The sequence below is a fragment of the Montipora capricornis genome, chromosome 1 (assembly GCF_036669925.1).
Source record: "Montipora capricornis isolate CH-2021 chromosome 1, ASM3666992v2, whole genome shotgun sequence".
NCBI lineage: Eukaryota > Metazoa > Cnidaria > Anthozoa > Scleractinia > Acroporidae > Montipora > Montipora capricornis.
Window position 1 is genome coordinate 35,162,903 of NC_090883.1, and position 24,574 is coordinate 35,187,476.

The 24,574-nt window shown below is 41.8% G+C and overlaps 1 protein-coding gene and 1 non-coding gene across 3 annotated transcripts in view; both read left to right on the forward strand.

Annotated features, from left to right (window-relative positions):
- The window catches only part of LOC138040338 (transformation/transcription domain-associated protein-like), an 86,485-nt gene that overhangs the window by 59,360 nt on the left and 2,551 nt on the right, over positions 1-24,574 (forward strand). The window contains exons 86-121 of one of the 2 annotated variants that reach the window (XM_068886085.1): positions 124-171; positions 249-503; positions 1,341-1,457; positions 2,013-2,132; positions 2,264-2,407; positions 3,414-3,575; positions 4,120-4,278; positions 5,128-5,219; positions 5,607-5,683; positions 6,132-6,190; positions 7,843-7,938; positions 8,371-8,466; positions 9,676-9,794; positions 11,522-11,639; positions 12,093-12,208; positions 12,402-12,513; positions 13,266-13,366; positions 13,493-13,603; positions 14,667-14,796; positions 14,885-14,949; positions 15,038-15,125; positions 15,385-15,445; positions 15,910-16,110; positions 16,295-16,326; positions 16,410-16,688; positions 17,690-17,789; positions 20,609-20,816; positions 21,946-22,035; positions 22,157-22,259; positions 22,681-22,788; positions 23,023-23,130; positions 23,207-23,281; positions 23,388-23,429; positions 23,517-23,732; positions 23,979-24,120; positions 24,219-24,415. In XM_068886085.1, coding sequence (XP_068742186.1) covers positions 124-171; positions 249-503; positions 1,341-1,457; positions 2,013-2,132; positions 2,264-2,407; positions 3,414-3,575; positions 4,120-4,278; positions 5,128-5,219; positions 5,607-5,683; positions 6,132-6,190; positions 7,843-7,938; positions 8,371-8,466; positions 9,676-9,794; positions 11,522-11,639; positions 12,093-12,208; positions 12,402-12,513; positions 13,266-13,366; positions 13,493-13,603; positions 14,667-14,796; positions 14,885-14,949; positions 15,038-15,125; positions 15,385-15,445; positions 15,910-16,110; positions 16,295-16,326; positions 16,410-16,688; positions 17,690-17,789; positions 20,609-20,816; positions 21,946-22,035; positions 22,157-22,259; positions 22,681-22,788; positions 23,023-23,130; positions 23,207-23,281; positions 23,388-23,429; positions 23,517-23,732; positions 23,979-24,120; positions 24,219-24,415 — 4,347 coding nt within the window. Of the gene's footprint in view, positions 1-123; positions 172-248; positions 504-1,340; positions 1,458-2,012; positions 2,133-2,263; positions 2,408-3,413; positions 3,576-4,119; positions 4,279-5,127; positions 5,220-5,606; positions 5,684-6,131; positions 6,191-7,842; positions 7,939-8,370; positions 8,467-9,675; positions 9,795-11,521; positions 11,640-12,092; positions 12,209-12,401; positions 12,514-13,265; positions 13,367-13,492; positions 13,604-14,666; positions 14,797-14,884; positions 14,950-15,037; positions 15,126-15,384; positions 15,446-15,630; positions 15,753-15,909; positions 16,111-16,294; positions 16,327-16,409; positions 16,689-17,689; positions 17,790-20,608; positions 20,817-21,945; positions 22,036-22,156; positions 22,260-22,680; positions 22,789-23,022; positions 23,131-23,206; positions 23,282-23,387; positions 23,430-23,516; positions 23,733-23,978; positions 24,121-24,218; positions 24,416-24,574 lie in introns of those variants that run through there. The other variant, XM_068886090.1, reaches the window with a different exon arrangement.
- On the forward strand, positions 11,055-11,127 carry Trnaa-ggc (transfer RNA alanine (anticodon GGC)). Its single transcript has one exon. It is a non-coding gene; the product is annotated as a tRNA-Ala (tRNA).

Consider the following 24,574-nt stretch of genomic DNA (forward strand, 5'->3'; position numbering starts at 1 on the left):
ATATATAGGTAACGTTTTGTCCTGGTGTATTTTGTGAAATTCCTGGAACCTGTTTTGACAGTTTTTTTTTTTTCCATTCGCGAGCCTCATTTCTCATTTTTCTTTCGTTTTGTCCTCTTTCAGAACTGGGAAGCTATGGGCCCTCACTTTTGGATTAAGCAGTGCATTGAGGTATACCTGGTATTTTGTTAGAGAGCGCGTAATCAGTGAACCGTAATTGATTTTTCCTGGTCCCATGCTTTTTTCAGCTTCTTCTGGCCGTGTCTGCGTGCGAGAGGCCTGTGACTCCGTCTACAACATTCAGCATGCTCCCATCAGTGACGTCATTCATCCGGGCTTCTGATAGCCAAGTCTGCAAGAACATTCTGGCGCATGCTCAACAAAAGGCAGCCGCTATCGCTGAGGAAACTAAAGACGAGAAAATGGAAACAGACAGTGGCGCGTCAGAAGAAAAGGAGAAGGCCGAATCATCTCTTTGTCTTTTTGAGATTGATAACGCTGAGGTCAGTCAGTTGGCACAGCGGAAACAGTGATCTAGTCCACTCACTTTGGAAGCGCTGTGATATTGGTGCTTCTGTCCTTAGGGGAACTAATAGCTAACCATTTAAAACTCTAAGCCTAAACAACCACTAAGATCGGCACTCTCCCCCAACCTCAATGATCATTTCGATCTAATACGGGATGAGAAGTGAGTAGTACTCAAGAATCTATACCTCAAGAGTCGGTGTTTCGAAATCTGATTTCACCGTTTTGTTGTTTTAATTTGATCCACGCTTACTCTGTTAACAAAGATGTATTTGAGAATCTTTGTTTATATATAATTGCCTCATTACCATAAGCTCCTAATACAATAAATAATCCTATAACGCAGTTTTCAAATGACTTCGAAAGTAATTACACGATTTGCAATAGACCAATTTCGATATATGAAAATTCAGTCCTAAACAAAAGGCATCATCTCGAGGCTCTAGGGAATAAATATAAGGATTTGTATGAGTTTATTCCCCAGAGCCTCGAGATGATGCTTTTTGTTAGGACTGAATTATAATATATCAAAATTGGTCTATTGCTACGCTTAGTGGTTGGTTTAAAAATCTCGCGCCAGTTTATCAACCAATGAAAAAGAAAACCAAAATCAATCGCGACTTGCACGCGCGATTTTCCCGCGCTTTGAGCAAGTGACATGGAATTGCTACGAATTTGGATTGGTTCATTGCGCTGTTTGCATCTGCTATGATTGGTCGAAGTAATCACTTTGGTATTTTTTTTACGTCACTCAATTGAAAACCGCTCAAAAGCGAACTGTTGAAGTATCATTCTGTGTTGTATCTTCTGCTTAGAAACTGTTGAACGCTCTACACAATGAATCGCGCTCCAGGCCCTTGGATAAAACCAACATAGTACAGCTACTCGCCGAGAAGCACGGAAAGTTCATCGACAAGCTCCGGGAAGTAAAGGTGTGTGCCGAATAGGAGGAACTCAGGCTCTTGTCACCTTCCCGACTAGTTGTGGCTTGAAACGCCTTAACACTTTGACTCCCAAACCTGCCTCAACCGGCCATACTTAGTATTTTATTCTGTCTAACACCAGAGTATTTTACTCGTCAATGGGGAACCCCTGGGATCAATAGGTTAATCACTCACTGAAAAACACCACCCCAAGATTTTTAAGCTCGTTTATATAGAAATATAATCTCTATGAGGACTATTAAGTCACGGACTGGTTCTTGCAAAACAAATGGCAAAATTTTTGCGGGGTTTTATAATTCAAACGGCGGAAAAAAATTCCTGTATAACAGTAGCGAAGTGCACCTTTGTGAGAACACTTGCAGCTCATCTGTGTACCTCCGGTCCAAATCTCGGAGTGACTCCGTCCGGTGATACCTATCCAAAAGAAGGGGAAAATGAGTGCATTTAGGTTCGTAGTGTCTTGATCTTAACCCGTCTCCTACAGAATCAATCAGCGGACTCTTGAAAATAACTGATTCCTTCTCCTAATCGTTTTTCTTCCAGACTGCCTCGTTCTTAGGCCCCATGGCGCAACTGTGCCACAGGTACTCCAATCTCGCTCATAACGTGTGGGTAGACCTGTTCCCTCAGCTCTGGAATCTACTTACAGACAAGCAGCAGCAAGTGAGTCCTAAAACGAACATCTTTCTCCAGTTTTATGAATGGTGCACCTTAACAGGCGTTTGGAGCCAACAAAGTAGTAGCTTCAGTTTACCATCAAAGTCAAGTCATTCTCACTGCAAAATCTGTTTCAGGTTCTGGCAGGCGAGATCAGCCCCTTCATGTGCAGTGGAAGCCATTTGGTTCAAGTGGATACCTTTCCGAGTTCAGTACACAGTATACTGGAAGGAGTATCCAAGTGTACCCCGTCTGTGCCAATACGACCATGTATTCTGAAGGTAGGACTCCGGGTCCACACTGACTTTTCTCCTCACAGGGTATGACTCGAGTCGACACTTCAGACTTCATCCAGTTCGGTTCGCTCGGTTCGGTTTGTATCCAAGTTTACTTTATGTATGCCTCAACGGCCGTGTATCTGTATTCTGTGTATGGGAATACGGGTTTACACTAATTCTACGGACGGAAGATTAAGTTTTTTGTTTGTGTTATGGGCTTTAAAATCTCGCGTCACTTTTTGAACCAACGCGAGACGAAAGCAGAAACCAGCGCGACTCACCCTCGCGAATTTTTCCGCGCTTTGAGCAATTTCTTAGAATTTTACTTGATTCACGGCGATTTAGGTGCATGTTGTGATTAATCACTGATTACTTAGTTTTGCTTTTACAAAACTGAATCGACGGAAAACTCCTCTTGTATTTATAGTCTTAAGTTTATGCAAGCATCGTTAACTATTACAGCAAGGCCGAAGGGAAAAGAAACTTCACGTAGAAACATGACCCAAAACAGGCAAATTGGGGAGCTTAAGATCTACGACGACGACGTCGACGAAAACGCCACAAAACAACGATATCATTGGTTAAAAGAGCATAAATAATCGTGCTGCACGTGCAGCACGGATTTTAGCTCATATTTTTGCAGTTCTCTGCGTGACGACGACGTGAAATCACTAAATTTTAGGTTTTGACGACAACGTGAGCATGCAACAGGGAATCTTTCATTCTCCATTTTCAGTCTGAAACCGCTCGTACCAATTTATTTTTAGGATACTTCGCCCACATTGTAAAAAGTGAACGTGATGGAATAATCGCGAAAGACTTTTACTAGAGCAAAGTTCTATTTTGAAGTGACGTTTTCGTCGACGTCGCCGTCGTAGATCTTAAGGTCCCTATTATCATGTGTGTGGTCCGATTAAACAACCAATTAACACGGCCTGCCTGCATCATGGCTGTTGCTATTTCAGTTTGTGTGTCAGTGATTTGATATCCAGTGTTCTTGTTTTGCCAGTATCTTGGTAAGACTCATAATTCTTGGCACCGCTCCGGCCTGATGCTTGAAGATTATGCCAGCCTGTGTGATGATTATTCCAGCAATCAGATTTCACACCAACAACAACAAGTTATCGATTTCTCGCCATTTGAAGAAGACCCATCTGAGATCAACCAACATGTACGTAACTGCATGAGTAGCGCGGTATTGATTTGGGTATTGCAGTGGGTTTGGTTCGCTTTGACCGTAAACGCGACTCTAAATCTCTCTACCTTTTGATCAAACATCGGGCAAAGAGAGCCGCTTAAGTCTTTTTGACTCTTTTCTCATGATAGTCTGCTAAAAGGTAAACGGCTGCAGATGTTTAGATTGGGAGCAGTTGTTAAATGAGATTCAGAAAGCAGAAAGAAGTGTCATTACCTTGGCAAATCATTGGAGACGCAGTCATCGATTGAGCCAGTCATAACACAGAGCGAATGCTTGCAGCCGGCGGGAAACGCGGGAAAGGAAAGCGTGTTTGCGCGTCAGAAGCTCTGCGATTGGCTGGAGATTGTGGTGTGAGATTTCCAAGCAAATCGCGTAGCGTAGTTATCGAAATCATTGCGGCAAGGGCAAAGGGCAAGCATCCATTTGTAAACCGCTCTGTTACCGTCGGATCAGCGCTTGCTCAAATCCTTGGCCAGTACGCTGACTTTAACACCGATTTTCTGCTGACTGTTTTAAGGAAACTCTCGATGCATTGGCAGAGATGTACTCACTGCTTAATGAAGAAGACATGTGGGCCGGTGTGTGGCAGCAGAGATGTCGGTATCCAGAGACAGCTACTGCTATAGCTTACGAGACGCAAGGATTTTATGAACAAGCTCAGTCTACTTATGAGTTGGTAAGTACCGTCTTGGATATTGACTCCAATGAGGATAAAACAAAGCAAAGGCATAGGTGGGTGTGGTTAGGGAGAAGGGACAGGGAGATCTAGCATGGTGTCTCCGTTTAACTAGCCTGCGTAGCGACCCGATGGGGAGGGAGGGGAGGGGAGGGGAGGAGAAGGGTAGTGGACTGGGGAGAACTGTCCCCCTACCCTTCCCTACCCCTTCCCCTTCCCCTTCCCCTCCCCCCTCCCCTTGGGCTGCTACGCAGGCTACCTTTAAAGTCCCCCTGTGATCAAAAAAACCACTTCCTTTTTTCCTTCAGATTTTGAAAGTGTGTTTGCTTAACACCTGACTAGCAAAATTTTGAGCTTTGATTTTTATCCAAAGGCCGTTTACTTTGAGTGTAAGTTTTGGATTTCACGGTCCGCCATTACTCACGTTCAAAACTGACCGATTGGACGGAGACGCAATACTCAATCTCTTTGAGATTGTCATAACACAAGCTAGACAAACTCGGAAGCTTTTGTGAAAGGGTAACTTCAAGGGAGCGAGGAAGTCCTGGAGATATCGAGGGGTAAACGAGGTAAGACTTGCACATGTCTGTGGCTTGCATAGCGAAGTCCTTGAAACCGAAAACAAGAATAAAACTCGAGCCTGGTGTCACTTGGAGCCCCGGCCGGCATCGTAAGAACGATTTGATGTCCCTATGGGGATCTTGGTTACTAAATCATGTTAAGTACAATGATACGAAAGCAAAAAGAACGCAGGCTTAAAATTCTCAAGTTTTGAATCCTCACCGCCACCTACGAAAAATAGGTTGAGAATTATGTTCAATTAATTTTCCTTTTTTTCTTTGTCGCAAGGTGATGAGCAAAGCTCGTGAAGAACACAACCGCGGCCCCGCCAATCCACAGCTTACTTCAGAGTACAACTTGTGGGAACAGCATTGGGTCAGGTATTGTATACGATTCTTTTCGAGTTGCGATGGAGTGAACCAACCACAGTTGGGACGCAAACACGTGCTGATTGCGCGGAGAATTTACTTGTTGAGAAAATGGCATAAGATCAGATCGCAACTACAAGGAAAGCTCTTAAGAATTTACTTGTTGAGAAAATGGCATAAGATGAGATCGCAGCTTCAAGCACATGCGTGTAAGCTGCGACAAGGGCTTGACAGAATGATTTTGCTCGCGCTTATTATTAATTTATGACGAGAAAATGGCCGTTGAGACGTTTGCCTGGTATTCTTTGTCTTTTACAACACCTTGTACACGGACACTTGTATTAACTTGAAAATACTAAGCAGTGATGTTATAGTGATTGGTTTTTTGTTTGATTCTAGTTGCTCGAAGGAACTTGGACAATGGGATTTACTGATGGAATTTGGTAAAACAAAGGGTCATACAAATCCTTTCCTTGGTAAGCACCAGTTATATCCAGAAATGCACGGAAATAAGTAGATGGATGCCAACCCAATTTTGATATCCAACACGAATTGTCCCTTTAAGTCTAAGCATGGTTTTACTTTCAGAAAACGTCGACAAATCTTTGCCCACGTCTCACTTCCTATTTCCAACAAACGCTCTGTTACGTTTGAACCCATACAGCTGTGCGGAAAGAAGAGAAATAGGTCGCGCGGCATTGGAGTTCGACCTCTGTAAGGGACCCGTGTGCTAATGTTGAGCTTCTTTATTTGTATCTCCTAACAGTGAATAAGATCTTGGCTTGAATGAAAATAAATTGGATAAATAGATTCTTTTCAAGTTCTTCTTGTTACTTCAGAAGTAAACGGGTTTCTTTGCTTGCATGCCTAAATTGTGCCCAGTTTTAAAGTGCCCGTAAACTATAACTGTGTATTACTTTTTAGTTCTTGAGAGCGCTTGGCGAGTACCAGAGTGGCAGTCTATGAAAGAAACTCTCGCTCAGGTAAGATATGGCACCTGCCATCACTTCAGAAATGGGGACGGAAGGAGACTAATTAAGCACAGGAAAAATAACCTTGATCGTGTTTCCTTTGATTATGCATACAAATTGCCAGTACCTGTGTCTGTGGTTTTCTCTTTTTGTGTGTGTTTTGGCTGAAGAAATGATTGGGGAGGAGTCGGGTTTGGTACATTGTAGGTGCCATCTTGTACGTGCCATATGGGACCCGAGTTGCTCTTAACAGTACCTTGCGTGCTCACGTTGCTAAAAATCAGGCGACGGTTGTTCAAACGATGGATAGCGCTATCCGCCGGATAAATCACTAACCAGTGGATAAGTCATGGCAAAACCAATTGCGCTAACCAATGGATAGTGACTTATCCGGTGGATAGCAATATCCATCGTTCGAACAACTGGGGTTAGGGTATTGATATCCTTACCAATAGATGGTTTTCACCTGACGTCACAGCTGCCATGTTGGTGCACAGAACAATAGAGAAAAACGTAAGCCTTAATTTGCTATTAGGGAGTTTTAAGATCTACGACTCGACGGCAACGAAAACGTCACAAATTTTGCATATTTAATGAGCAAAAACAATAGCTTTGCCTTTCACGTTTTCGGTAGATCTGCGACGTGAAATGACCAATTGTCAAGTTTTACGGAGAACGTGAACACAACGCAGCGAATTTGAATTATTATACAATGCTGATGCTATCTCAATTTTGATTGGCTAAAGGCACCCCGCTAATTCTAGATGGCGCTGTGTCATCGCGTCACATCTACAGACACTGGCATTTATGCATGTAGGTATGACGCGTTTTTGCAGACAATGAAGTTTTGTTTACATCTCGATATCGGGAACATTTTTCATAAGACCGTACAACTTAACTTTAGAATTTTGTTCAAAAGTTTCAGTTCGATTCAATTTTTCCTGAAACGTTTTCAGGTGTTTTAGGCTTAAATCCTTTCTGTAAACCTTATGAATTCCGCTTTACATGTAATTCACGGCTGTCATTAATAAAGATGTTTACACTGAAACGTGTCATTGCGTTGCTTACTTTGTTGTTGTTCTGTGAAATGTCTCAACGCTTCTACATTTATAATTGTATAATAAAACAATTATTGGATTCGGTTTTCACATGATAGCGAAATCATCAACGCCTCGGTTTGTGTTATCCGCCTCAGCCTTCGGCTTCGGCAGATAACACAAACCTCGGCCTTGATAATTCTCGCTATCATGCTCAACCTCATCCAATAATTGCTTGTTGTCTGTCGTAGCTTCAACACCGCACCTCCTAGTTCAGTTCGTGGAAAGTTGCACTAGTTCTTAAAAGTTAGACAAACCGACATAATGACAAAAAAGATTAATAACCCTGAGCTTGCAATTTTAAAATACGTTTTCGTTACCGTGGCGTCGTAGATCTTAAACTCCGTATTGTTTTGTGCACCAACATGACCGTCTCATCACGTGATTGAAACCCATCTATAGCGCAACTTTGCTCATTAAGTGAAATCAACAAACACGATGGTTAGGGTCTTGGAAAGAAACACTAAACAGCACCCAACAATGCCTGTCTCATTTGATCTGCACTCTTTACCCTTTCGGTGTTTCAGAGTTTGGTTTTATGAATACTTTTATTTCTCTTGTTTGAAGGCTGAAGTGAATTTTCCTGAATCCATTGCCTACAAGTTGAACTTGTATCGTGGTTACATTGCCATTTGCCACCCAGACGAGCAGCACCTTAACATGGTAAATATTGAGAATAAAGATCACTGTTGTCGTGTTCCGTTTAGAGACACTAGAGAATCGGGACCTTCCAGCGCTTTGGATTGTATTTTTAGTTTTCATTCCTGGAAAACGTTTCATTTCATTCCATTTCATCCTCTGAACGTTTCCTAAGATATTTGTAACCAGTGTTTCCTTAAATTGCATCATAAAACTTTGTCCTTTGAACGCTCGCAATAATCTGGCTGGGTCCGTGATCTTTTCATAGAGTGTTGTCTTTCATATAAGTGATTCACTTTGGTCGCTCAGTTGACATGAAATAGTAGACCATTCCAAAGTTGAAACTAGCTTCTCTTTCAATTCGAGGCAAAGTGGTAAGCACAAAGGACTCGTTTTGTAAAAAGTGCCAAGGTAGAATAACCATGTTGCTTTAATCGACTTTATTTATCTCTACAGGTGGACAAACTTGTGGAACACTCCACAACTCAAGCCATTCGTCAGTGGAGACGCCTTCCGCCTGTCATTTCACAGCAGCATATTCCTCTGTTGCAGGTGCAATTGGAACTTTCTTTGGACATCGTATTACGTTATTTTCCGTGAATCCACGGTGATTGAGTTAAAAGCGCGTCAGATTTTTCAACTCATCTTGTTGCAAACTCGTCTTTAAATCTCACACTCTGCGTCCTTCTTGCTTGCTCTATGTTAATAAATTATGTACCGGTCACGGTCATGTTATCCCAGGAAGAGAGGCGATACTCTTTATGACGTTTATTTCTCTCTAACAACTGTCCAACTTCAGTCAATAGGGAGCTTAAGATCTACGACGACGACGTCGACGACAACGCCGCAAAACAGTGATATCATTGGTTAAAAGAGCATAAATAATCGTGCTGCACGTGCAGCACGGATTTTGGCTCATATTTTTGCGGTTCTCTGCGTGACGACGACGTGAAATCACTAAATTTTAGGTTTTGACGACAACGTTAGCATGCAACAGAGAATCTTTCATTCTCTATTTTCACTCTGAAACCGCTCGTACCAATTTATTTGTAGGATACTTCGCCCACATTGTACGACGTGAACAAGATGGAATAATTGCGAAAGACTTATACTAGAGCAAAGCTCTATTTTGAGGTGACGTTTTCGTCGACGTCGCCGTCGTAGATCTTAAGCTCCCTAATAGCATGTACTTCACGACGAGCATTATCAAACCAGTTACGTTTTCTCTTCCCGTGTGTTTCTGCGGTGGTGACACCTTTTCCTTTCGGTTTTAATTAAAATGTAATCAACCATTGTAGTATCTATATGCGCTGGACCCTTTGCGTATCATCACAAAAATCAAGAATCAATACTGGGTTCAACTTGATAATCTTGTACACTTGGACACATTGAGCATCAGACTTCTGTGCGGGAGGTCGCGGGTTCTGACCCCGGCCTGACTAACAAGGGTCTTAACATAACTGAGGAGAAAGTGCTGCTTTTCCAATTTCATCTGCAAGTGGTTAGACCTTCATCTATTCTGCCCTCGAGGTATGCGGCCGATTGAGTTCCGTTGGCCCCGTCTTAAACCCCTTGCCACTAATCGAAATTGTGTTGGCGTTGTGGCATGGCCTTGTACTAAACAGGGGCATCTATGGTGTTCTTGATTGACCGTAAAATGCATGACAAGCAGTGTGACTCCCCTAATCAGGCTTTTAAATTTGTTTCGAAAAGCCCTGGTGGGAATGATGAATAACTGTGCTTGTACTTTGTTCCATTTAGGCAGCTCAACAAATCATGGAATTACAAGAAGCCGCTCAGATTCACACGGGGCTTCAGCCTCCAAACGTTGGACGATCCACGAGTCTGCACGATATGAAAGCGATTGTCAAAACTTGGCGGTAAGAAGCGATTCATCGTATTAATAGAGTTGCAGCCAGACAAATAAACAATGCCAAACTCACTCAACTTAAGTCACGGCGTCCCAAACCAACACAACACATCTTGATCCAACTCATGCAACTTAACCCAACTTCAGCGGCCAACTCTATAATGCACTTCTGCTTCGGCTGCTAGACGCTTAGTGTAAGAATTTGTTTTTCAGAACAATAGCGGTGGTAAGCCATTTACTAAACAGACGTTCCGTGTAGTAAATGTCTTACCAACGCTATATGAGGGAACTTAAGCTACGGCGACGGCAACGAGGACGTCATCTCAAAATATAAGTTCGCGTTATTGTAATCACTTCGTGACTATTTCAACCTTTTTAATATGACAAGGGTGTGGTAGTTCCTTAAACGTGACACTGGTCGGAACGGCGCTTAATTTATAATGGTAATTGAATCTGAAATTATACGTGTGATTTCAAAATCGAACGAGCGCACAGGGCGAGTTTGATTTGAAATCACAAGTATGATTTCACACCAAAATTGCACGACACTAAGTTCAATTACCGCTTTATTACATCCATTTAGAAATCACACAATAATTATTCAATGGCTAAAATACAGGATTTTGGTCAGTACCAATATTTTATTGATCCACTTTGGAACAAAAGTTGCAAAATTTGCCACACATTGGCTTTCTTGGTCTTTCACTTTCCTGAAATTAGATTGGTTACCTTAAAACAAGCCTTGAAATCTGATTGGTTGTTTTGTTTTTGTGTTCCTTTCTCATTGGCTGGGGAAATGGTGCGATTTTAGAGCAAAAAAATAGTGCAATTTGGGAATAAATCGCACTGCTGAGAGACGATCAGATTGCAAGGATCACCAGTGATTTCTAAATGGATGTAATAAAGGAGAGAAAATGCAAATTTATCCTGTCGTTCTTCAAATTTGGCTATTTCACGTTGTTGTTTTAAAAAGTGAAAAACGCACGTGCAAGGCGTGCAAAGCTATTGTTTTTGCCCACTAAATATGCAAATTTGTGACGTTCTCGTTGCTTAAGTTCCCTATTGTTCTGATTGGCAAACTAAATTTAAGTGTTGCCATAGTGAAAATGTTGTTGCCATGGGACGCGATGTTTCCAAGAATCCAGACTTTTCAGAATTTATTTAATTCGCGACACTTGATTTCATATCCGCAGTTCAATATATGATTCATTTCGTTTATATCATTTCGTTCGTTGATTCATTCATCAAGGGAGCATTCAGTGCCATCAGTGGCTTCATAGCTCAGTTGGTTAGAGCGTCGCACCGGCATCGCGAGGTCACGGGTTCAAACCCTGTTGAAGTCCTGAATTTTTTCAGGATTCTCTACGCAATTGCTAAAATTGCTAAACTTGCGTTCAGAAGTACGAGGGTCATAGCTTCACTTGATTTCATATCCACAGTTGAATATACGATTCATTTCGTTCGTTAATTTGACACCGTATAACATAACATAACATAACATAACATAACATAACATAACATAACATAACATAACATAACATAACATAACATAACATAACATAACATAACATAACATAACATAACATAACATAACATAACATAACATAACATTTCATAACATAACATAACACGATCTATCCTCCGATGCGACACTCACTCAATATCGCTGCTTAATCGGATTCATTGTACTTAGAATGTTGTATTCATTCGCATTATTAATATTCTTTCCATGGATAGTAACCGTCTTCCAATGCCTTCCGACAATTTATCTCACTGGAGTGACATATTTATGTGGAGACATCACCATTATCAAGCCATTGTAGCGGCCTACGAAAGTCAAGGTCAACATGAAGCGGTGAGTCGCTTGCCTCTTAGCGGTTTTACAGTGCGATCCTCGTTTCCTTGGATTTTCCTACTTATTTGTCTTCATAACCTTTACCTTGTTCCAACTTGATCCCGTGAACTAAATGAAAACCAAAAGCAAGTTCATCGTCCTAAAATACCTACTAAACGAGGATCCTTTATGGATATAAATAAAATGTGTAAATCTAGGACATACATTCTTGAACTGGTGTGTATAAAACTGTATATTCAATGGACTACTTTTTATTGCGTTGACCATCTTGCTTGCTTCGTGTCAACCAGTATTACTAAACTGTAAATGCCTCTTGCAAACCTGTAAATGTGCGACCATGAATACTCCCTACTACTTAATATATTTGTGAAGTTAGAGTTAGAAATCTCATCGGACCCCGAGTACACATGTTCAACATGCTAACATGTTCTTGGTGTTCTCTCCTTTTTTAAGCAACAAAGTAACCACTCCATGCTTGGCGTCCACGCGTCTGCCTGGGCCATAATTCATTATGGATACATAGCTAGGAAACAAAGCCTCACGGGAGTTTGCTTGGATTCGCTCAGCAGGTTTGTGTGGTTAATGTTTGAAGGCCTACGTGACACTTTTCAACCATCCTCTCTTGTCGAAAGAAACGTCGTTGTTTAGCTCTGAGCGTAATCGCAATTTCCTGCTTGTAGACCGGCGTTAATCAGTATCTCGCAGAGTTAAAAAAAAAAAAGGCAGTTGTAAATGGTTGTTCATTTTTTATTCAATTGCCAGAATTCACACCATACCAAGTGTTCCAATAGTGGACTGTTTCCAGAAGATCAAGCAACAAGTCAAATGTTACCTACAGATGGCAGGTGGGATGGGCAAACAAGAGCTACAAGAGGTAACAAAATGAACTCGTTTTCTTCGTGCATTGAGAGTTTATAGCGGCCTGTGGGAGAAATCGAGAAATCCTCCTTGATTTTGGGCACAGGGGCCCGTTTCTGGAAAGTTTCGAAACTTTTCGGACGTATTTCGGAGACCATAAATCTCTTTGTATCTTTAGACCGAGACGGTTTCCAGGGAACGAAACTTTGCAGTTATGCTTATCTTTCGGGCCTTGTAAATCTGATGAGAGACCAACTTTCTGAAATAGGCGGATCGTAGTTTGACTGTTGGCCTTTCGGGCCCCAAAGGTTACCGGGACTCTTACTTTCTGTAACGTCTTCACACAGTAGCGGCTAAAAAGGGCATACTTCTCGAATACAACATCATCTTGGATCTCCGGATCCATGCCATGCCAGTACGCATGGTTGTATCCTTTCCGGTGTTACGAGATGACCAGTGTTTGTTTTGGGGTCGGCAATGTATGCATGTATGTATGCTAACGATTGTTTCTCAGTGCTTATTCATGCCCAGGCTCTCATAGGTTAAGCTTGTTGGTTGACGGATTCTCGTTCCTTGCTCGATCTCTCACAAGTTTTAGTCTTCGTGATTTGCCGATAGTTTACGGAGATTTCCGATCTTTAGTTAATTCGGTTACTTTATTGCGAAAACTGAAAAGTTGAACTGTCTGCCCGTTGAACAGAAGAGCGGTTGAATAATGTTCTAGCCTCCGTAGAAACTATATGAGTTTGTCCTCGTGTCATTTTGCAGGGACTGGAGCTTATCGAGTCAACGAACTTGAAGTATTTCTCCAAAGAGATGACCGCCGAGTTCTTTGCGCTGAAAGGAATGTTTTTAGCTCATATTGGAAGGTAAAAATATCAATGCTTCAGAAAGAGTAGGCGAGTGAAAACAGCTTTGCCATTGTCACCTTGTTTGTTTGTTTGTTTGTTTGTTTATCGAATAGTGAATGATTTTTGGATCAAAATGCCTTGTAGATCTGAAGATGCCAACAAAGCCTTCTCTCAAGCCGTGCAGATGCATGACTCCTTGGTTATGGCCTGGGCCTTGTGGGGAGACTACCTTGATGGTCTCTTTGTTTTGGAAAGGTAGGAACAACAGTCTTTTTGTTTGTTGGAAGGGTTCCTTAATTAATATCCCGACAATGGTGGTGAAAGTCCGTTCTTTTCAAAATCAGAGCTTGGAATTTAGTTAATCAGCAAAGTGCAACGCTGGTTTCATAAAGATACATTCAAAGAAAGACTGTTACCATGCGAGAGGGTTACACAAAATCGATTTTTTTGGATTGATGTATACGACACAGCGCTTTTGTGTTTAGCATAAGTATACATTGATTCTATTGCATATTCAGTTCTTTTTGGTTAAATTTTCGACCTGGGATATTGTGTTTCTAGCTTTCTGATTGATTCACTCAAATCTCGGTTATCGGGTTCATATACTGTGTGACCTAATATGGAAACTCGTTGCGTCAAGTTTTGCCAAGCTGGAAACTGATTAGCTTTAATTTCCAAATGTCCAAACGTTCAAAATTTAATGGAAAACGGTAAAGCAATTATTCCATTTGCGCTTGTTGGATATGAGACTGGTTATAGCCAACCTCGTTGGCTGTTTACCATCTCATTCTCAACGCACGATCATGGAATAATTGTAAAGGGTCTGTTGTTTTTTGGGAGACGCCAGTGGCTGCGTCTTGATCTGAATAGTGCTTTGTCATCGTACTGATGTCAGGTTGGGGCAGTGGGGAGAGCTCCCGGCATTGTTTCCGCGGGTTCGCAGTATTTTCCCGTTCACCCGCACCAGAGTTATTCTCTGGCTTCGTGCGGGCCAATTTCCATTACTAGGGCTAACTCTCGGATGGATAACGTAGGAATAAACGATAGTAGAGGTATATATGGTACACGAACGATGTTTTGAAAAGCGTACCAAATCTCAAGGTACCGCAATTTTTTTTTCCTCGCTTCAAAAACCAAGATTTCATTTGATGTACTTGAATATTTGAGCTATTTTAGAGTCTCCCACCAAAATACATCTCTTGTGCTCCTCTACATTTGCTTGCGACTTAAATAAAGAGACTGATAAACAAGCGACTAAAGAAACGAGGTCGCAACCAAAAGAAAAGGAAGAAAATTAAAACATTTCATTTGGTTGAAGCCATAGGAACATGCAGCTGGGCGTATCCGCCGTAGTTTGCTATCTCCACGCTTGTAGGCATCAAAACGAGGCCAAATGCCGGAAGTACCTGGCCAGGACCATCTGGTTGATGACGTATGATGACGAAAAGGTTTGTGTGCGTCTTATTCTTTTCTTGGCATTATTGGTGTTGTCGTTTGTCAATCACAAAGTGACCTCGCGCTTAATTCACATCTTAGGGCTGCATATCCGAGGCAGTGGACAAGTACTGCGTTGGTGTCCCACCGGTTCACTGGCTCCCTTGGTAAGTTCTGTTTATTTGTTCTACCCTGTTACTGGTGAACGGTTAGAGATTGTTTTCTGGTTATCAATCTTGTATTTTTGTTTCTTAGGATTCCTCAGCTGTTGACTTGTTTGGTGCGACGCGAGGGTCAGAAGATCTTGAACCTGTTGTGTAACATCGGTCGAGTTCACCCTCAAGTAAATCATTCGCTTTGTCTTAATTGATAAATTTATTTATTTGTTTATTTATTCATTTAAATGGTTTACGTCATGGAACTTGATTCTAAGTTCTGTAACGGGGCCTGCAACTCTGTCTCGCAACGTTTTTGCCGTTGCGATCTCTCTTACAACGAGGAATAGTTCGTGCATGTTGTCTGAGCACGGCGTTGCGGGACAAGTTGCACGAAAAATTCCACAGCAGAGGAGCGCCTTCACAAACGTTCCTTTCTGTTTGCAGGCGATGTACTTTCCAATCAGAACACTCTATCTGACTTGGAAGATTGAACAGCGGGAGAGACGTAAGATTGTTCATTTCCATAAATGTCCTATAATTCTCTGAAATTCATTCATGCAAGATTAAAAACGCCTTGGGCCGCTATGAACAAAACGCGTTTCTAGTCACTTTCATTTTGGCCAATTTTGTGTGAAAAAAGTTGTTCATTGTTTATTTATTTTTGTTTAGTTAATTTTTTTTTTTTTTTAGATTTATTTCGCTTTGTCTGATGATACACGAGAAAAAATTAGTAAATAATTGGGCTGAACCAAAACCCAAAACATGACGTGGCACAAATAATCGATTAGGAAAAGGTCAGTGTTAAAAAGTGTAGAGGAGATTAAAGGTTATCCACTCAAAGCAACTCGCCCAGCCAATCAAATGCAAATTAGAGTTTCCCGGCGCCTTTTTCTCGAGCCCGCAGTCATTTGGTGACGGCTGAAATCACAGATCGCTTCATTTTTAAGTCCTCTTCTCTTACAAATACAGATAAGATGGAAGCCGCTGCAGCTGGCATAACAGGTCAGCGGTTATCAACGGGAGGCGTCAATACTCCTGCAAGCTCTGAATTGCAAAGTACAACCCCAGTTTCTTCTAAAGCAAGTGTAGCCGGTTCGGAAACTGGACAAACGAGTGTGACAGGCTCTTCGACTACTCTTTCTAAAACGTCTGTAGCCTCTTCCGCTCTTGGTATGTACCCGTCGTAATGTTAAAATTATTGAGACGATTGTCTTAATACATGAGCTGTAATATTTCAGTTCGTATTTCCTGGTGGAATTATATTAGGACTAATCCTTTTGTTACTCTTGGATTGACGATTTTTTCAAGTCTTTTTCAGTTAAGTATTCAATTTATTTCGTTTGCTCTCTGACAGAAAATCTGGCCAATTCAAAGACAACGCCAACAGTAAGTGAAAGTTAATTTTGAAGTTCTTTCTTAATCCTTTTGTCTGCTTAAATCGTCGTTTGTATTGTTTTTATTTGCTGAAGACCGCACCATCAACGCCCACCAGTATATCTGCACCAACAACGGCTGCTCAATCGAGTAACACCACTGAAAAGACAATGGCTTCAACCGCAGACGCAGGTTCAAGCTCGGCGACTACCAGCTCCAGCACCACAGGCACCCCACAAGCCTCAGGACCCGCTTCCAGTGATCCTGGCGCCATACGCGCTACGGCGCAGATGTGGCGATGCAGTAAGATTATGCACCTTTTGAGGGACCTTCATCCCACTCTTCTCTCGGCCCTTGAGGGAGTCGTGGATCAGGTAGAGGCTTTATTTCCTTTCTATTATTCCTCCTGTAGGGTTTGCGTCTTGCTTGGACGTACCATAGAAGGAGTAGGTTTGGCCACTAAAGGTGGCTGATATTCCAACATGACGACAAACAAGCAAAACATAGACGGAACTCTTAAAAGATTTTTCCATGGGTATCAACTTGAAGCTGATTCAACATCTGAAACAAAATCCATCAGCGTGTTGTCACAGACAATTTGGCCCAACGAGTTTTTTTAATTGTGTAAATTATCAAAGAGCTTTGTATGGCTGTATGGTTGATTAACAAATGACTCGCATGCGCCCAGGGTATCATGCCTTTGGAGCATGTCTTCCTGTTTCCATCGAAATCACCGTTAATGCATGGAGATGGCTATGAAACTCTACAATAGACCAATTCGGCTAACTCAATGTTGTACCCAATTCAAATCCTCTGGGAATAAAACGTTTTGTTCCAAGAATTTCCATATCATTTAAATGTGAATGATTCATTGTCATGCAAATTCAACACACAAAGAATCTTTACCCCGAGAGATTTGAATTGGGTACAACATTGAGTTAGCCGAATTGGTCTATTTCCTTTGTGTCATGTTATTGTCCGTATTTTTGGCCGTGACCCTGAACAAAACACACCTTTTTTTCGAGAAGATAACCAATCAAATCCTTCGATTAAGTTATGCGCAACTAATTTGCAAACCCGTGCGAAGCGAAAACAAAAGATCGTGCAGGGTCACGGTCGATTCAACATAACCAGTCCTTACAGTACCTATGTTGAAATCTACCGAGAAGAACAGGCAACGTTTTTTTGTGTCTGCTTCGATCTTACGTCAAAGTTCCACATTTTTTCTTGATTTCGCATGAAATTCAGTCAGCCTTGACACTAGCCAAGCATTTTTAAAGTTCAGTTCGCTTGTGAGTGATTCTTAGAAATGTCAGTTGTACTCTACTTTGCTATTGTAGAAAATAAAGCAGTGTAATTATTTACTTTCTGGCAGATGGTATGGTTCAGAGAGTGTTGGCATGAAGAAGTGCTGAGGCAGCTCCGTCAGGGACTCGCAAAGTGTTATCTGGTGGCTTTTGAGACAAGAGGAGATGGTAAATCAACAAATTATGAAACGAGTGTGTATTTGAAGTGAAAGACGAAAGAGAGAAGTTATCCTCGCACATATCTGGACAATTTAAGTAATTGGGCGTTTTCCATTTACAAAAAAAATTCCGGAAATTTCGGTGGAAATTTCCATCGGGTGAAAAACGTGTTCCATTTAACTCAGGTCCGTTCGCCGCCCAGTGATTGCGATTTTACGCGCCAACTAATTTAAAAATGTGGCCGTGAATAGCCTGGAAGTGGTAAGACCTTTCAAAAGTTGTAAATGGAACACACATTTCCATCGGAAAGATTCCAACGGGAAAACAGGACTATACCTTTTCAGAAGTTCCGTTTATTCCGGAAATTTTCCAGTGGAACGAACCAAAAACATGTGTTCCATTTACATCCCAACCGGAATTTCCGGAATTTCTTGGTAAATGGAAAACGCCCATTGTCTCTTATAGACAACTCACCAAAATTTAGGTGGCTTTAACCGGGATCCGAACCGACGGCCGACCAACAGACCGACCGACCGAATCCTTTCACGGGAACACGAACCCAACAAATTGACCTGCTACCAACTTTGTGTGGCTTCGTAGCTCAGTTAGTAGAGCGTCGCACCGGCATCGCAGAGGTCATGGGTTCGAATCCCGCTGAAGCCTGGATGTTTCAGGGGTCTGTAAGAGACAATAGACCTTATTCACGATGGCCGCCATATTGGATTTGCTATTATCATGCAAATTAGCTACACACTTCTGAGGGGGCAAACAACACAAGTACACAAGTTCGAGAGGTTATAACGAACATCTTGGCCACACAGATGATTTGTTTCACGTTCATTGAATGCTTATCACCTAAGTAGTAAAATAGAATGATTACACAAGTTACTTCGACGTTTTTTTTTTTAGTGAAAAATGAGTATCTAACGAAGTAGATAGTCAAACTGTCAAAGGCAATCAAAGGATATAAAATTATTATAAAAGGTACTTAATTCTAAATACTAAAATGGACTTTAAGCAATGTTATTTCAATATTTCGACGAGCCGATTTTCCGCAATTTGCCTTTTTTCCAATGTTTGCCCCCAGCATAACACGTGGCTAATTTGCATGACAATTTGAAAACCAACATGGCGGCTATAGTGAATAAGGCCTATTGCTTAAATTGTACAGATAAGTGCGGGGATCACCTCTCTCTTTCGTCTCTTTCTTAAACAGATAACATTACTGTATCATTACGGTGGTAACTATTGATTAACGTAAAACGAGTGTGTCTAATCGGCGTGGGTGGGTGGATCGTGTGTCGCGAGTCGTGCGTCCGAGATCCGAAATAGTTTGCCAGACCAGAAGGAAAAATGTTGACAGTTAATGGGCGACGGTTTTCCTTTGTTCAACGTTTCATAAAAGGAGTTCAGGGAAATTAATTCGTGAGCGGGCAATTGCAAATTTGGACCGAGCACTGAGTGAGCTAATATACATCTTTTTTTTTTTATCTTCAAACAAACACGACTCACGACCCACCCACCCACGCGATTTAGCCTCACCCGCGTAAAACGGGAATTATAAGAAAAGCACAGATCATCAAATGAAACAGTTAGAGCTCCAACTCATGTGTCTAAAGCTTGCAGGTGGCGCGGATTTTGAGCTTGCTTCCGATTGGTTAAGGTAGTGCCGCAAGTTTTGTTTTGGCCAATAAAATGTATAGAAAATCGAATTTTTTTGAAGTGAAAACGACCGTACAATGATTATTCTTCAGTAAGTGAGTGAGCTCTACTGAATTAATTATGAAAAAGAAACGTCCTAAAAGCAATCGACTCTCATCATGGCAGATTCTTCCGTTGAAGCTAGAAACACAATCCCATCATACAACAGTGTTCTTCACCGTTGAAGAAAATGTAAGTCACGTCTGGATATTGTAGAGCATTCACTGGACAATGCTGCAATTAAAACCGCGTACCAAGAATGGGAAGTAAAGAAAAGTCGGAGAAAGTTTCATCGCAATGAACTCATAATGTCTAGAAATGCGTCTAATTAGGTACACGTACGTTGGTGTGAGCATCACAAAGTGTCCCCTTACCCTTTTTATCATTTGTTCCCAGAAAATAAATGTCGTTAAAATGTCCCACCAACTTTACTCCTCCAGGAAGCTCAAGCAGTCAACCCTAACGCTGACCGTATTGTTTCGAATACGTAGGTGGCGTTTAGGCTGCTTCATTATATTTGCCGTAGTTGACCTCTTTTGCTTCTACGTTTTGTCTTCCCATTTCAGACCACGTGATGTTACTATAGGGAACAGTTTCTTTCAAATGTCGTCTTATGCACGTGAATATGTACGCATAACTTATGAAAAAACGAAAGGAGAATTCCCTTGAGAATATCACGTGGTCTGAAATGGGAAAGCAAAACGTACAAGCTAAAGAAGTCAGTAGCCCATTTCCGAGTTGCTGCATGTCTCAGTTTCAAAACGAGTCCTGGTGCACAACCATTCAAATGTAAATGAGTTGCGTATTCTTATGCAAATCAAACTCATTTCCCTTACAATAGTTGGGCACCAAGACTCACTTCGAAACCGAGACTAACAGCAACTCGGAAATGGCCCCTTTCGACGTGCATCTACAATCTTGGACAGGTTAAAATGGAACAGAAATGCTCCTTACCCCTAAATTAATTATGAAGCCGCGTGAAGGCCAAAACGCGCTATGTTGCCAGCACTGATTTTGGGGGGAGGGGTGGTGTCATTATTCCATTTAATTTGTCCAAGCTTGTACCTGTGTTACTGAACATAAGTTAACTCGCAAAGGGGACTATTGTCCATTTTTCGTTTCTTCAGTTGCTGCCGCTCGTATTACTCCACATACATTAAGTTTTGTTAAGAAGCTGGTGAGCACATTTGGGATCGGATTTGAATCGGCCTCCAGTGTGTCAAGCACCTTCTCGTCAGCCGCTTCAGAGTCCCTGGCTAGAAGGGCCCAGGCTACTGCTCAAGATCCTGTTTTCCAGAGACTGAAGGAACAATTCGCCATCGATTTTGACTTTAGGTAAGCAGCTTTGCCAACAACTGACTGATCGACTACGTGGTTTTCTTGACCATCCTCTGTGACGAAAGGAAAGTCCGTTGATTACTTTTCGCGTTTTTAACTCGGGCAAGAAAGTAAACGCTAAGGGAAATGCCAAGTTTTGCGCGCAGCAAGCTTTTGTCAAGTGTTTTATTCGGCCACGGAATCCAAAGCGTGAATGCCAGTATCTATTGATGGTTTTTATGTACAGCGCATCGGCACAGGCAATATATACAAAATGCAGACGCACTAAATTGTCACAGTTGCTTTCTTGGTAACAAGAAGTAACTGTTAAGATCAAAACGTTACTGAGCTTTCGTATCTTGCTCGTGCTTTTATAAACTCGTGTAAGTGCTGACTCTGACCTACACAAGTGACAGAAGCTTTAGCACTCACCTGAGTTTATAGCACATGACACAGAGTACCACCAAAAACCCATAAGGGTTGAAACGTGTAAGGGCCCCTTGTGTGCTGGGAAACAAGCTTCTGAATATTCAATTTGCTAAGTACCATATTTGGAACAAAAAGAGAGAAACATTCAACCAATCAGTTCGCAAGAACACCGTGACGCAATACCACCAATGTTCTCCCGCGAAGTTAACTAGAGCGAGGGGTTTCCAAATATGGTACTTAGCACTGAATATTCGGAAGCTGTGAACGCGCGTTACACGTTTCAACCCTTATGGGTTTCTGGTACCACTAAAAGCGACTGCTCGTTGGCTGTCATGTGAGATCTACTCCAAAACCTTCAATGGTGGTACCATTTAATGCCGTTAGACGAACAAAAAAAGGTCACTGCCAATTACATGCAAAACTATGCAATTTTATTGCACATAAACCTCTGTTCGTTCAACCATTGGTCTCGCCTCCCTTTACCCCTACTTTAACTCGGTTCCAGTCTTTTGTCTGCTCAGCTTCCAAGATTGGCCTCACGAAGGCCTGTGATCTGGGCTACAAAGTCTCGACTGCCCTATCTGTGCTGCCAAGGTATGAGCAATATAGAGATGTGTTGTGCCAGGGTATAAGCAACATGGAGAAGGGCTGTGCTATCGTATAAGAAATACGGAGAATGGTTGGTAGCATTTCTGACTCAGACTTTTCTTTGGTTTAGTCAACCAGGTGCTATGGGCCTTCATAATCTGATTAGCAAACTGAAGAAATGGATCAAGATACTCGAGGAGAAAGCAAAACTTCTACCAAAGTAAGTTTAAAACGCCATTCTTGAGAATATAGTATGAATATTAAACTAGTGGAGGAGCCGTCAGTGTCAATTTAATTTGCTCACGCCTCATATAACAAAAAGCCATTCTCTCTTTTTTCAGTTCGTTCTTGTTGGAGGAGAGATGTCGTTTTCTTAGCAACTTTACTACATCTACAGCAGAAGTTGAACTTCCTGGCGAGTTCCTGATGCCGAAGGCCAATACGGTTAGTTCCAGCTCCCGTTGTTCTATGAATTGAAACTTAAAACCTCTTGAAATTCATATTTTTTTAACGAAAGATCTTCGCAGTTAATGGAACAAGGGGTTATCAAAAGTCTGAAAAAAGTCCAGACTTGAGAGACTCTAAACCTCTTACGGGATATTCAATTGACACCTCTAGAGACCCAAAACGTTTAAGGCGAAGTTTGGGTACCCTAAATCTCTCTTTATCGTCATATGAAAGACATCTCAAGACGTGGAACTTTGTAGTTATATCATGTTCTTTCGTCTTTAAGTCGCATTTTAAAAGCAGCCTTTTAAGAACGGACGAATTGTAATGATTTGATGATAGAGCTGCTTGATGTATAGGTCCGACGAAATAAGAGGTTGTATATGTAAAGGCCTGCCTGTCTCTCTTTCTCTTTTAGCACAGTCCATACTACATCAGAATCGCTCGGTTTATGCCGCGAGTGGAACTTGTTCAGAAACACAATTTTTCTGCAAGGCGACTCTACATTCGGGGTAATAACGGAAAGGTATGTTGGTTTTTTACAGATTTTTTTTTCCAACAGTCCTCTTTGTGCTTCCAATGAACTTGTTGGTTCTCCGAAACTATTGCACGGTTTGTTTAATCCTCGTTGGCCTTAGTGGGCGATGGCTTAGTTTCTTCCAGTCGATGTAAATACCCTTTAAACTTAGCAGTGATTGAGGGTAAAGGGGAACTAAAACGGGTTTTGTTTAAGTTTTATTTTGTGCTTGTTTTTATTTAGATTTATCCTTACCTTGTGGTGAATGACGCTTGCATGACGGAATCAAGAAGAGAAGAAAGGATTCTGCAACTCTTGAGGCTTTTGAATTTATACCTCGAGAAGAGAAAGGTGTGAATCCACAAGAGATTAAGACACCAAGAAACAAGTGCGATAGACACTGACATCTTTCTTCCTCTTGTTTTAGGAATCCTGCAAAAGACATTTGTTATTCACTATTCCACGTGTTGTTGCCGTGTCGCCGCAAATGAGACTCATCGAGGTTAAGTAACGAAACATCTTGATAATTATGTCACGACACTTGCTTTTAAATCTATTAAAAGATGGCGTGACACACCTTGTAATTTCTACTTCGTTCACATTTTCAGGATAACCCATCCTTCATTTCGCTCAGGGAGATTCTCACTGAGGTAAGTATAAAACGGTATTTTTTGTTTTGCTTTCCTTTTTTTTCTTTGTATCTTAATAATCAATTGTCTAATTTTATTCCCCTGCAGTGTTGCAGTAAGAAACACGTGGAATCTGACGCGCCGATAGCTTTGTACTACGAACGCCTTGCTTCAGTGCAGTCACGTGGCGGTCAGGTGACTCACCAGGTATTGAAGGACATTCTCAGAGAGGTGCAGCTCACATTGGTGCCAGAGATACTCCTGAAGGAATGGGCACAATACACGTACCAGGACCCCTCGGATTATTGGACCTTTAGGAAACAGGTGCGCAGGTGTTGCTAGTGCTTTCTTCGCAGTATTTGAAAAGTACGAGAACTATGTGTGAATTTGTCTTTGTTTCACTCGTATTGTTGGACAGTTACTGTTCGTTTTTGTGTGGGCTGCTTTGTATGTCATGCACGAGCGCATCACAAGTCACTGAAGCCGATATTCGTGTATTTGAGGAATTATGTAGCTAACGACTCCGCGCTAAATAACAAGGCTCTTTTGTAATTCTTTCAACTCTTCCAGCTCTCCATCCAAATGGCACTGTCGGGTTTCGCCGAGTTCACCTTGCATCTAACGAGACTGGGACCAGAAATGCTTCAAATCGCGCAGGACTCGGGAAGACTTACTGTCTCGTACAGCCGCTTTGAAGTAGACGATTCTAAGGGTGAGTCGGCAGATAACTGTACAATTTGTGCCCCGTAAACTGTAATTTTCTCAACGAGATAAACTAACTCTGTGGCGTTTCCGATGATTTTCCCTAAGGTGAACTGGACGCGAACCGCCCTGTACCTTTCCGTCTGACACCGAATATTGCCGAGTTCGTGACACCAGTCGGCGTGAATGGTGTAATGACCGCGGCAATTGTATCAGCGGCACGCTGCCTAGCAGAGCCTCACTTCAGTGTTCAGAGTATTTTGAGGGCCGTATTACGAGATGAGATGATTGCCTGGCACAAGAAGGTAACTTAGTAGACAAGAGTCTCTCAAATTGGTTTCAAAAGCAATTTTTGTCTGTCTCCTGTGAGCTACGCATGAAAGGGGGCACCAACCTTTGAGACCATTCCCAAATAGAAATCTGTTTATCTGTTTTTTTAAAACGTAATTTCCTCTCTCGGAAGC